The sequence below is a fragment of the Bacillus rossius genome, chromosome 6, assembly GCF_032445375.1.
Source record: "Bacillus rossius redtenbacheri isolate Brsri chromosome 6, Brsri_v3, whole genome shotgun sequence".
NCBI classification, from domain to species: Eukaryota; Metazoa; Arthropoda; class Insecta; order Phasmatodea; family Bacillidae; genus Bacillus; species Bacillus rossius.
The window spans coordinates 66,741,779-66,756,279 of NC_086334.1; the positions used below are offsets into that span (position 1 = coordinate 66,741,779).

A 14,501-nucleotide genomic window follows, 5' to 3' on the forward strand; every position below is an offset into this window, starting at 1 on the left:
TGGTTTAGTGTCTATGGCAAAAATTAATGTTCTGTATATGAATTCATTTGTGAATGTTAGTATTAATAATTTTTAATTTTTTTTTTCTGCAACTGGTTGTTTTTTTATCTTTAGTTTTTATGCGAATGACTTTTTTTTGGCAATTTTTGTATATTTTCGTTTAGTTTAGCGTTTACCCAGATTTCAATATTGTATGACATGATTGTATGGAAATATGCATGATACACAGTTTTAATTGTTTTTAAATCGACTAATTCTACAAGATACTTCAAGACATAGCAGGCTGAATTTAATTTTTTCGCAATATTATTTATGTGTTCGGTAAATTTTAATTGCTCATCAATATATACCCCTAAGAATTTTACTGAGTTAACCTGCAAGATATTGTTTCCATTGAATTTTATGTTAAACTTGTTTTCATATACTTTGGTACTATTTCTGAATTTAATATAATTAGTTTTAGAGACATTCAATACAAGTTTGTTGTATGAAAACCAATTTTTCATCCGTTCAATGGCTCCGTTGGTTTTCTCCTGTACTGATTTTGAAGTTTCTCCAGTGATTATAACTGATGTATCATCTGCAAAAAGGATAAGCTGACCTTGGTCTATATGTAGAGGTAAGTCATTTATACATATTAAAAATAGTAATGGTCCTAAATTGCTGCCCTGTGGCACCCCATTTCTGACTATTGACCAATTTGAATATTTCTTACCAGTTACATTTTTAATTTCTACCCTCTTGTTTCCTTTCCTTCAGATATGATTCCATTAATTTGTGTGCTGTGCCCCTTATGCCATAGTGATATAGTTTATCTAGGAGAATTGAATGATTGACTAAGTCGAAAGCTTTGGATGAATCACAAAAAATTCCCATTGATAAGGTATTATTATCCATTGCATTTAAGACTTTACTTATGAATTCATTAATGGCTGCTGATGTTGTTTTATTTTTTTGGAAACCATATTGACTTCTACTTAATATGTTGTAATGGGTAAAAAATGAAATAAGTCTTTTATATACAACCCGTTAAAATATGTTTGCCATTGTAGGTAGGATACTAATAGGCATATAGTTTTCTGGATTTGTTGGGTTACCTTTTTTATACAGAGGCAGGACCCTAGCTAATTTTAAACAATCAGGTACCACTCCTTCTACCAATGCTTCATTAAAGATAGCTGAAATTGGTTTCGCAATTAGGTGTTTGGACATTTTTGTTATTTTTTTGCTTGCCACCTAGCTGTTGTATGTACGGTGGCGAAGCTGTAATATTTTGGTTTATCTCGCTGACAAAATAAAAAATTAACGCTTTGCACTGATTGGCGTCCTATATGCCGTGCTGGGATTGGCTGTCAAGGAGGAGGCAGGGCAGACCAAGGTTGAGCGGGTGGGAGACACCATCCGCCCCTCAGAGCTCGGAGAGTTGGCCGCTCGGACAAGTGGTCACTCGGACAAGTGGTCCTTCGGACAAGAGGAGATCGAAGTAGTGGTTATTCGGACAAGCTGACATTCGTTCAAATGGTATACACCTGTATGGGAATTCGCGCGGAGTGGCGCGTATAAACATAGCCTTTCTGGACTTTACAGGCGTCGGGTCAGCCCAAGGTGACGCGACATTCCCAACCACCCCAGTCGGATCCAGAAAGTCTGCCAAGATAGTAAAAGAAGCGATGCCGGCCGCCGTTAGAGTTCTAGAGTGAAGGGATGTGCGACATCGGTGAAGAGGGTAATAGAGCAGCGCAATGAGGACTGATGGGACCGTGAGAGTGCGACTGAGTGGCGCGAGGTAAGGAGCGAATAACTGTAGAGCTTAGTTCCAGTGAGGAGTGCGAACTGTGTAATTTTACAGAAATTAGGTGACTTGCATAAAAACATTTTTAGGTGAAAGTGACTGGTGATCAGAAACTATAAGCACAATAATTATTAGTAATTTAAATATTAGTAATTAATAAAACTGTAATAAAACTTAATTAGGCTATCCCTTATGAACCCAGTTACCTCACATTACACTTATAATATTTTTTTGGTGTCAGAAGTGAGATAGACCACATTAAGAGATTTAATGTACAGTTCTATGACTAACACTAAAAAAAATTACTAATTGAGTTATTCGTGATTTGAGTTAGTTTAGGAACTGTAGTTAATTTTGAGTGTTGCAGTAGTAGTTGTAAAGTTATTGTTCTTTTCAAGTATAGGTTTAGGTTAGCTCGTTGAGGAAATTACAGTGTAGTCATAAGACAGTAGTGGTAAGCTGGTAGTATATGTGGAAACGAAAGATGGCAGCCGACGAACATAAAAATATAATTACTTTCTTGGCCGAGATGAACAATAAAATGGAAAGTAACCAAAAAGATATATGGAATAAAATTGATAATAGCCAAGAAGAGATGAAGAATGCTATGAAGACTGAAATTGAAGACATAAAGAAGAACCAAGAATAAATTAAAAGGGTTCAAGAAGTGATTCAAAATTGAATAGTTGCATCTCCAGAATAAATGAAGGAGAGAATAGACGAAACCATAATTCAGTTCGAGGGTAAAGTCAGTTGTTTGGAACAGTATTTCGTGTAAGAGAACAGCATATATATAAGTTCGAACAGGACACTGAACGGCGTAAGAAGTTGTAACCGAGGAGTTTCGACAGATGTTCAAAGAAACCTCTGCTTTTTCGAATTAAAAGAGTTTCTCCGAGGATTTTAAGTTGGAGGGCACTTCCAGCGGCCACCCAATATTAAAGCCACCCACCTTTGATGGTAAATCTTCGTGAACAGTGCACAGAAGACAGTTCGAGTTAGCTGCAGATGGTTGGGAAGAAGAAAAGGCTGTGGCACTTGTCTTGAACCTGAGAGGAACTCCACTAGAGCTGGTGCAGACCATACCAGTCCCAGACCAGAAAAACAATGAATTATTAGAAGAGGCCCTTGAGATGAGGTATGGCAACCAACACATGGATGAGGTGTATAGAACAGCTTTGAAGACACGTGAACAGCGATATTCAGAAACTCTCCAAGAATTCGAAGCTGACATTAAACGACTCGTGCACCTCTCCTACCCAAAAGCACTAACAAAGTTCCGCCAGCAGCTAGCCACCAGTGCATTTATAGACCGACTCAGTGATGCGGAGGGCAATAGCTGGTGTGAGGAGGTGCATGCTAGCTCTACAAGAAATGGTAGCCCCTAGGGTTTTTCCCATATCCGTACTTCGTAAAAACCATGACAGTTTTTGGCTTAATGGATGGATCAATGGCAGACAGTATTTACTTACTGTTGACACAAGGACATCGGTATCTATAATTCAAACAGACATTGTAAGTAGGGAAAAGCTAAAGATAACACCCATCCCATACAGATTCAAAAAAGTTACTGGAGACACTTCACATGTGCAGGGACAGCTAGATTTGGAGGTAAGGTTTGCAGGACATTAACACTGACCTTTCTTGTTGCTGATATCACCGATGAGTAAATTTAAGAGTAGAAATCATGAATCGATATGGATTCGTTATTAATGTGGCACGTCATATTAAAGATGAAGAGGTGGCCTTGTTTACCCCCGACCATTTAGAAGTTCCTGTAATGCAAATTATAGTTAGATAATCTGTTTCAATTCAAGCAAACCATGAGCATATAATAGCAGCTGGGATTATGGGAGACCCTATGAGAAACATGAGCTTCCTGATTCAACTAGATATAACATTAAGATTAAAGAAGCTCCTGGTTGCTGGAATCATTGCAAGGTTCGGCGAGGTCTTACTAGTTAGTGTGGCCAACCTCGATTCGCAAACAAGGGTTCTGAAACTGGGATACCCAATTATTAGGTGTGAACCAGTGTCTTGGATAGGCCAGTGCCATTTTTCCTCATCTGTGAGACATACCAAGCAACCAAATAACCCAAATCTAGAACATTTAATAAGTTCATACCGAAATAATCTAATAGATGAAGAAATAAAAAAGTCACAGATTTTCTGGTAAGCAAACAGGATGTATTTTTTTAGGGGATACTGACGTTGGGAGAACAAACCTGGTCTACCATCACATTAACACAAGTTATGTGCAGTCAATCTGACAAGAATCACGGTGGCTGCCTCTTGAAAAATAGAAAGAATCAGGGAAGTTGATCGTGGGTATGACGGAGGGTGTGTGAGAGAACCATCAGCGAGCCCTTGGATTTCTCCAGTCGTTTAAGTGGCGAAGAAGGGTGGCCAACTGAGGTTCTGCGTTTACTGCATAACTGAATGACATCACCGAAAAGGACAGCTACCCTCTTCCATGTATCGATAACACACTTGATACACTCTGGAATTAGATGGTTCTCTACACTGGACCTGAAGAGTGGTTACTGGAAAATGGAGGTGCACACCGAGGATAAGAAGACTGCTTTCACAACAGGTAATGGACTGTTCCAGTTCACTGTGTTACTTTTCGTGTTATGTAATGCTCCTGCAAATTTTGAGAAATTGATGGAACTTGTGTTGCATGGCTTAACTAGGAAAACATTCCTAGTATACCTGAACGACATTATCGTGGTGGGAACAAACCCAGTTCCCCCACATTATACTCGAAACACTATATAAAATATTTATCACCTTACCTACTAAAACATTATCGTTTGATTGAATGAAAAGTAATGGCCGTCCTTAATTAACCTAAATAATTTACACCTGCATAATCATCGCTATGATAAAGTACGTGCATTTAACGTTATATCAGCAAAGAGTAGTAAGCATTTTGTAAACAATTATTTGTTTGGTAATTAGTGGCCGAAATTTAAATAAAATTCTTGGAGGTTCCATAGTCAAAGGAACATTCATTGCCTTTGCCTTCTGATTAGTTTCTGCAAGGAAGGGGAGGAAGACTCTTTCTATTTAGTTCAAAGATTTTTTTTTGCGTGAGTTCACGCTGACAGGACGAAAATTACAAGTAAATTGTTAATGTAATTAATTGGAAACTTTACCACGTTATGCGATGAACGTTGATTATTTCTGCTGTTATTGCTATGGTAAGGTTTATAGTCTTAATTTTTTTTTGTAAATAGGGTATGCAAAGTTATACATTAGATAATTTCGCCGGTCCCTCAGTTTTTCTCGACGGCCGCGGCCCCCGGAAATGAGTGTGGGGTGGCTGGAAAACTGCTCTCGTAAACCCACTGCTAGCATGACAGGTCAGGGTCACAGCCGCGAACTGCCAGATGTCAGTATTTCTAGACGCATCTTCATGCACGCTCGGCCCGTTAGTCACACGCACAGCGATCTTGTTCGTGTTGCGTGAATGAGTGGAAGTGTTGTGTGAGTCACGGCGCACGAGCTGTGTGTGATGGCGTCACGGGCTGCGCGCATAAGGGCGCCTTCTTGCGACCACGCTCGAGGTCCAGCGCAGCGGCAACCCCCCCCCCCCCCCCCCCCCCCCTTCATCACGTGGCCCGAGCTCCCCCGAGCGCCGCCGAGCGCGCCCGACGCCACCGTGACGTCACGGGCCATCCTCTCGCCAGCGTTAAAACGAAGCGCGCTAGGTCGTCGGCTTTCAGTGCGCGTCAGGCCTCCGTCGCCGACTGCTCGAGGAGGACAGGGGTTGTGCTTACCGCGTTCTTCCGCGCTCTCTCGTTCGTCATGGTGCGAGCACACACTTGGTAAGTTGCCTGCCGAGCACCAGTTCGCTTCCACCCTCGCCCAGTCCACGACGCTCCTGAAGGACGAACCAGCTTTTGTTTTCCTGATTACATTTAAGCATGTAGATTATACAAAAATAATTTATTTTCCCACAGACATTCAAAACATTTCTAGGTAACACTTTGTAAATATAGTGTAAAATCTTTCAAGAAACTTAACCTTATTTTTAAAGGAGTCTTGAACATTGTATATTATATAACTGTAAACATTTATAGTCTCAATTAATTTATATTTTTGTAATCACATAAATCATTTAAATTTCTGTCGGTGCTAACAGTTATTCCGTTATTTTCGTTTACAGTTTATGTTAATTTTGCAACATTTACACGAGTTATAAATATTAGTACAAATTTGATATTTCTAATACAGATACTGTCAGCAAAACGTTTTGACTTTAAAATTTTTGGTTAATATCATACATCTATGTTTCTGTAAGAGCATAGACGTGATGATTTTTAGTATAAAATATAGTGTTCGTACTATGTTATAAGTATATACACCATTGTATCCTAATACGATGATAAAACGAAGAGGAACAAAACTCAACTCTCTTTTTAAAATTCCAACTTATAAACACTTAAGACGAAGTTAAAACATTAATACCAGACAGCTCACTAGTTATTTTTTTCTTGAAAGTATCTTAAATTTAATACTGAATACAAACTTCGCTTGCTCAACGAGGTAAAGGGATTACGTGTAACAATAAACGTAACTTTTCTTTAGTCACACGCATAACACGCAGGGATTCGAACACAGCTTTCCAGAATCCTAGTGTCTTTTCAACAGATGCAACAAATTTTAGAACATTTTTGTTGTGAAACTAACTAAAAATCTGTGGTTGTGTGTGGCTGGATATTTTTTTTAAATCAAGACGCGTTATTAAGTTATATACATACAAAAATGTTTACGTTAGTGTTAAAACTTATTAAATGATAACAGTCGAGATGATTTTAGATAAAGAAATGGAAGTTTTAAAAATTAAAGTTGTATTAGATAAATAAATATGTCAATGGTAACGTGCCGTAAGGTTAAAGGTTATCAGCCTCAGGCTATAGTTGCACACAGCATCACAGAAAGTCTGCATGACAGAGTAGAGGCGATATAGCGCTTGATGGCCGTGACGATTTAGCCCTTAGCGCTTGTTCGCTCATGGGTTAGAAATGCTCAAATCAGCTCTAACTAGGCGGGCTTCTCAATGTCACCCAGTGCCTGTAAGCTCAGAGAAGAACAACCTTCAAACATGGGACACTATTAGTGCTCAGAGGCTCGTAAAATAAATGTAAACGTTGGTATCTCGCGGATTAATTAGGCATCAAGATAGATATATGCTTTGCTTTTTAAGATTGGTCCAGGGTATACTTATAACACACTCTTGACGACCATGAGCCAGGAATAAACAAGGATTACTATATAACACGTATTTAAGAGCAACCTGGATTGTAGGATTAAAGATTTTTATTTTATTGTGCTATCTTAAACATTTACGAAGTAAGATGGAAATTATATACCACCATATTATAGCAAGTATAATTATAATGAATAATAATGAGATTTATTTCTAAATAGGAAGCTTAATCCCACTCAATAACCAAACATTCACTTTTCGATGTTTTTTGTAGTCCTTATTGATAAATACCATATAATAACGTGAGTTTTGTGTATATTAACTAATTTTATAATCAGTTATTGGTATCTGTCAAAGATCAGAGAAGAAAATTATCATTATTTATGAGACGAATGAGTACATAGTTATAAAATACAGTAAATTAACGGAAATTCCCACGAATAATCCTCCAGGAATAAACGAAACGTTCTTAGAATATACAATTATTAGATCTTTGTAAAAGTCACAGTGATGACTATAGTCACAGTGGTGGCCGTAGTCACAGTGATGGCCGTAGTCACAGTGATGGCCTAGTCACGGTGATGGCCTAGTTAAAGTGATGGCCGTAGTCACAGAGGTGGCCGTAGTCACAGTGATGGCCGTAGTCACAGTGGTAGGCGTAGTCACAGTGGTAGGCCTAGTCACAGTGGTAGGCCTAGTCGCAGTGATGGCCGTAGTTACAGTGATGGCCGAAGTCACAGTTATGACCGTAGTTACAGTGATGGCCGTAGTCACAGTGGTGGCTGTAGTCACAGTGGTAGGCCTAGTCACAGTGATGGCCGTAGTTACAGTCGTGGCCTAGTCACATTGGTGGCTCTGGGCCGTGGGGCAGAACCTCCTTGAAGAGAGGTTCAGAAGCGATAACCCGGAAATCGTGTAAAAAAAAATTGTTTAATCATATTTATTTTAAGCCAATCTGTTACTTAAATTTAAACATTTTTTTTTTCAATTTATCTTAAGGTTTAGTTTTATAAATGCTAATGATAAAAGTACGGTGAATTTGCGTCATTTGGGTCAATATAATTCTTTGAAATATTTTCCTATATGAATTCATGAAAACTTACTTTGGACCAAAAACTCTTTAAATTACACGGAAAATAACAATTTCCTTCTTTAGCTTTCCATTAATGTACATATTTTTTTTTACAAAAACCCATACAAACAAGAAACATGCACGTGAAGGGAATGCGAAAAAGCCCTTGGTGATTTATCGAGCAGTTTTCTCCATCAACCAAGGTAACAATGATCACTAGTGTTGTAATGATACTAAAGAAGGGCAGCAGCAGCAACTAGCAGAGACGGTGGACACATGGCTGTGTGACCGCGCGCCAGGTAGACACCATAGGGGAGAAACTCTATTTACCGAGACTGAGACTTAGGTTTTTCAAGTAGTTATGGACCCGTCCGCTAGATAGTAGTTTTCATAATATATTGCTGACATAACTACATTAATTTATTAGGAGAAGTAATGTATAAGCTATTATCAGGCAAACAAACCAGTTAAAATTCACTCTATTTAGGTAACCACTAATTTTGTGGCGTGTAATACAATGAGTTTTTGCACCTCCTACTCCTTTATTTATTGCATGATGGTTTATTACAGAACAGCATTAAGTATTTTCGCATTGATTAAATTAGTTGTACGCCGCAATGGATACAACTTAATATAACCAAATAAACGCATTAACTAAAAAAAAAATTGGTTGTCTGTAAAGTCGGTTTACGGACGATAGTTTAACGTGACGTCATAACAAAACATTGATAAAATGATTGCATACTTTTATGAATAAAATTTAGTCATTTTTATTTTAATAATAAAATAATAAATTCTTGAAATTATACTAGTAATCATATTTTTAAAATGCAATAATAATTAAACTTTATTGCCGAAATTGTTGTAATAAGCAATGAAAACCACGTTAACTTTTCACTTCACTTTATAAACAGTCGACGAAACAGTAGTTCACGTGTAGATGAAATGTAATTAATTTATAAACGGGCGTTTAGCTATAAAGTTTAAATATAATTATGAACAAGTTTTCATATAAATAACCTATTATTACTGCACTCGCCGACAGTGTAACGGAACACAGCGTAACGGAACAATGAGCGTAACGGGACACAGCGTAACGGAACAATGTGCGTAACGTGATACTTTTTCGTGCGTGCAGCCGGCGTTCATCGATTTATAAGACGTTGTCACGTAAAAACTTTGTATGAGAACCTCTATTCCGATATTTTATTTGCTGGTAGTTATGGGCCCACCCAACAGATAGCGACACATGTGGCGTGAAACATGGTTTCAGTTCCCACTGTAAGAGTCCTTGTTCTGTGGACGGCACCTTGTCGCCTCAGTAGAGCTGTAGAGCACTTCCCGAGCGACGGTCCCTGGCGGCCTGCCCGCCCGGCACCCCGCGCCTCGCAATTAGCATAACAAATGACAGAGCTAGCGGGCCGCTTGTGTCAGCGATAGCGAAAATGGACCGTTACGTAATGCTGTGCTTGTAACAAACTCATCGCCTGGTATGCTAAGAATTCGTCGCCAAAAAAAAATGTATAAATTAATATTACCTGAACTTCAAATACAAACATCGTAACCACGTTCAATAGTTTTTGTCATATATACAAATTTCACTACAAACATAAAATCTATTTGAAACAGTAAAATACTAAAATTTTAGATTTGTAAGAACATGTAATTAAACATATTACAATTAATCTTTTCGGTAAATTATTTGTTTTATTACAAGATTTTAAAGCGCCAAAAGACAAATTAAACTATAAAGATACTATAAACATGAAGTTAATTTTGAATGTTTGTGACGATATTATTTCTTCTACACATTGATAATTTTTGAAGAATTTTTTTCAATCAGGAAAATTATAAAAACTCATTAATGTTGTATGTCTGAATGATGTTTGACCTTGGATCATATGTTTCACAGATTCAATGTCAGCTGATATATTGGGTGGTTTACACTATTTCCGAACAATAAAATTAGGTCTAATTTTTTTGGTACACATCACGGGTGTGCCAATCCGAAGATCCATTAAGTACTCCTGTATGCAAAACTACTTTAATGTTTATTTAAATTTATGCAAGCGAGTTTCTTTTATCTCAATAACCGATACTTTCAAAACACCAATTATTTTCATCTCTCTTGTTATTCAAATTGAGCATCAAGTAACTTTTGAGATAGCAAATATTATAGTAATATAAATAGAGGGTTGTCTGTAAACTTGATTTACGGAAGATAATTTTACGTGATAACGTGATAAGAAAACACATTGATGAAAAATTGCATACTTTTTAATTTTTAAATATTATTTACAGTTTTGGCAAATTTAATTTAAATAATCACGAACAATTAGTTAAAAAGCCCGCCTTAACCTGTTCGATATCATAGAAGATTTTTCTCGCACGGTGGTTGGCCAGTTCTTAAACAACGCTCGGCTCAGGCGGAACGTGACACTTTTTCGTGCGTGCAGCCGGCGTCAATCGAGATACAAGTCGTCATCACGTCAAAATGGTTTATGTAAAATTAGAAGCAATGTTTGTTTATCTATTCCAAAACAGCAGAAACTATGACCTAACTGCGTACATGCGGCACACTCTGCAGATTGGCCTATCACTTCAGTCATGCCAATAGACGCGATGTGATCGCAGGTCCGGTTGTGACGGGCCAAGGCGAGTGGACCTTGAGGAGACAGCCTCACGCCGCCAACACGCCTGGGCTGAGCTGTGTCGCGTGTTGTTGGTTCTCTCTGTCGGCGTCTGTGAGCTCCTTCCACATCACCTCATCACCTCGGCGCGGCAGTCGCTCCTGGGGGACCGACCACCGCCCACGGTGCGCAGAGCGTCAGGAAAAACAACGCGATTTCAAAACTACTCATGATATCCGAGTGAGGTCTAATTACGAAAAGCATTTAAGGATTCGCTGAGGGCCGAAAAGTACTTTCGATTTTGGATTAAGTTTTTAAACTGTATTCTAGAAGAGTTAACATGGCTTAAACGCATATTTTCAGAGCAATTTTTTGGCGTAAAACAACCGGTACAGATTCTTTAAAGCATTTAAGGGACTTACATTACACCTTTATCTTCATTTCTCAGCCATATAATGTTACGGTCACCGCTCAAATTTCACAGTTATCCTGTGACGACGAGAAGACTGCGCGCCAGTTCAGAGCCTTGCGCTTAGAGGCGACACCGCGCTAGAAGCACCAGTGAGCGTCGCGCTTATTATCCCGCCTCACTAACACTCATACACCCCTGACCAGGCTGGCCCCTTAACATAACGCAACCAGCGTGCAAACGTTCTCGGAGGATTCCGTCAGCAGACGATAACGGTCACGTCAGTGGTCATGCCTGAGTATATGTCCAATCAAGTTTCTATACAATCTATTATTTTGTAAAAAAAAAACTATGTATTTAACACTCTGACAGTCTCGCCTAAGCATGAGGATACAGTCCAGGTTTCAAAACGTCACGAAAAAATGTTGGTTGTCTTACTTCGTTGTTTATTGTCTTTGTGTTTTCTGTGCTTGAAAAAAAATTAAGTATTTTTTCTGCATTTTTTATTATAAATTTTGTTTTGACCAAGGTAAGCATTTTTTTAGTTGGCATTGGTCTTTATTTATCTTAAAAATATTTTTGTTTATATGAGATATATTTTATTATTTTTTTTTCACTAATTTTTTTGTATGTTGTTTAGCTGGTTGATTTTGTTCATTGGATGTTTACACCGAATGTGTTGTCCTCTCATGTTATAAAATGGAAACGTCAATTTGAATTTGTTTAGGTACCCATTAAATTAAATACAGTTTCATTGAGAAAAAAAATGCCTATGTTAGGACTGAATAAGAAAACACTGATGAAAAATTGCATAATTTTTAATTTTAAAATATTATTTACAGTTTTTGCAAATTTAATTTAAATAATTTGTTTAAATGTAATCACGAACAATTAGTTAAAAAGCCCGTCTTAGCCTGTTTGATATTATAGAAGATTTTCTGGCACGGTGGTTGGCAGGTTCTTGCACGCCCGGCTCAGGCGGAACGTGACAATGAGTCATGCTTTATCGTGCGTGCAGCTGGCGTTCATCGATTTATAAGACGTTATCACGTCAAAAAAATGAACCTGCAGGAGGTAGGAAGCACCAGCTGAGTGAACTAGGAGCCGCCGTGTTTCAGGCGAGCGAATCTGCGCGCTGTATCTCGCCCAGTGGTCGCACGAGGTTATCAGGGCCTGCGACGCCCTCTCCGGGGAAGCCTAGCTGACCTGCAGCGCGGTCGTGAACCCATCAGAACAGCTGCTCTTCCGTACACCAGGGCCGGATTTACTGTCTGTGGGCCCCTAGGCTGAGTCTGTGGTGCGGGCACTCTCTATGCGGAAGGGGGGGGGGGTATATTGAGTATCCCCTTCCAGTGAAACAGATGGTGCCTGGGTCTGGGTGGGTAGTTTATTTTAATTGACCTACAAAACTCATAGTTTTGATCAATTTTCAATTTTGAAAAAAAAAGTTTATTATTAAACTAGACAATTTAACCAAACAGTATTTGGAGGTTAAGGAATTAAGTGACACCAAAACCAATGAAAATAATCGAAAATTATTTATGCAGAAGAGTTTAGTTCGGCGAAATTAATCCACACGAAACAACTGGACACTGTGTCGACGCGTATTTTAAGAATATAAGAAGATCCACATCGCAGATTAATATTTTTTCGTGTCGTGTGGTGCGGGCCCATAGGCTACAGCCTAGATAGCCTGCGCGTAAATACGGCCCTGCCGTACGCAGTCAGTGTTTCAGGGACATTCACAAGTAATACTTCCCAGTGCAGTCGTAACCATGGAGCCACAGGCAAAACATTTGTCTCTATTTTTCTTGTATCATATTCTCTAGACGAAAGTTGTTGTGTGTGTGTTTATAAAGATTGTTTGGTAGTTAAGGGTTCTATATTAAAAGCGTAACAGAGTGTACCAAAACTTTTTTTTTTGTTACGGAACATCTGTCCTTAAATAAAACTTTCCAAAGTTACATGTGCGAACATAAACGTGCATATTCTAACTCGGCGAACATCATGCGCCACTCCATTGGATGTGCATAGTGGCTTTCAAACTCTCTCAAGAAAAAAGATACGAGCAGGCGCAGGTGCTTAGAGATGGCCAATGGCAGTAATCTGGCCTGGTTATAAATATGTGAACTTAAGTTCTCAAAGTTAAATGGAAACTTGTTACTATTTAATACCTCTTTAATTATTATTATTAAGATGTAAATTATTTTAATAAAATTACTTGTCGAAGATCAGGTCCGTAGCTGGGGTTTATTATTTTTTTAAAGTATATTTGTTTGTTTTTTTCGGAGCCGTTTCGTCATATAGTTAAAAAATATGGTCTGCTATTAAAATGATTCAGTAGTCGACGTAACTGCTCCGGCAGCGAACTCTAGCGGAAACTACGTGTGATTTGCGTCAGTAAATTTAGTTAGTTGGAAACACAATTTTGCGTATGTATTTATAACTTCCAACATTATTTTAAAGTATTCTCCGTTAAATTTCCTATTCCAGTGTCGTATTATAAATGTATTTGCAACACGCTAACACGTAGATTTTCTCGTTACCGAGGTTAGTTGTCTCAGATCTCAACTTTGTTAGCATAAAGTGTAATTGAGTGTATCTGTACAGCTGTGTAGGGAATAGTTGATTGGATCGCAGCCCGGGAGGTGGCTGGCAGCAGCTAGGTGGGTCGCTGGCACCTCGGCGGAATGTTGCCGTGTGGCACACAAGGCGAGTGACGTCACCGCGGTGTCAGTTGCGCCCTGCTGAGCCAGCTGGCGCCGTCTCAGAGCTGGCGAGGCAGCACCGGTGCTTCGCTCTCTCAGCAGGATGTCCTGGGGGGAGGGGTTTACACTGAGGGGAGTAAACATTTCATAGCTGAGTCAACTTGAAATACACTGCCGTGATTTCATAATAATTTTTAAAATAATTTTGATGATAAATTTCTGGTTCACGTACTTTTTTTTAAATCGAGCTGAAGGTAAGACGGTGAAAGTGAAACCATAGCTTCGGTAGATTGATGGCAAAGTCCGCCAAGTTTTGTACTTGCAAAAAGGTCTGTGTATTTTTAACCGGATGACCTGTGCGAGAATAGAGTGTGGTATTTTTTAACTGTTATCGGAGCCTGTGCAGAGTAATCATGAATATTTATATTGCTCAGATCAAATTCAAAGCTAGTTTTATGTTTTTTCCTACTAGCTCTTTATGTCACTTAATTATTGAAATACCTAGTGGCGATACAATTAAGCAGAAAAGTTACAAAATTCGAGCGGAAAGCAAACGCCAGCCATTAGTATCGTCCGCTGAGTTTTCCTCGAGCGTACTCGCCTGGACTCGCCTGGACTCGCCTGGACTCGCCTGGACTCGCCTGGACTCGCCTGGACTCGCCTGGACTCGCCTGG

General features: G+C 38.8%; 1 protein-coding gene across 1 annotated transcript in view; it reads left to right on the forward strand.

The window, feature by feature from the left end:
• The first annotated feature begins 5,529 nt into the window (after positions 1 to 5,529).
• LOC134533277 (uncharacterized peptidase C1-like protein F26E4.3) overlaps positions 5,530 to 14,501 on the forward strand; it is a 120,917-nt gene continuing 111,945 nt past the window's right edge. Inside the window, exon 1 of the mRNA XM_063370728.1 lies at positions 5,530 to 5,622. Within this exon, the coding sequence (XP_063226798.1) occupies positions 5,603 to 5,622 (20 nt within the window). The 5' untranslated portion in view covers positions 5,530 to 5,602. The remainder of the gene's footprint in view (positions 5,623 to 14,501) is intronic.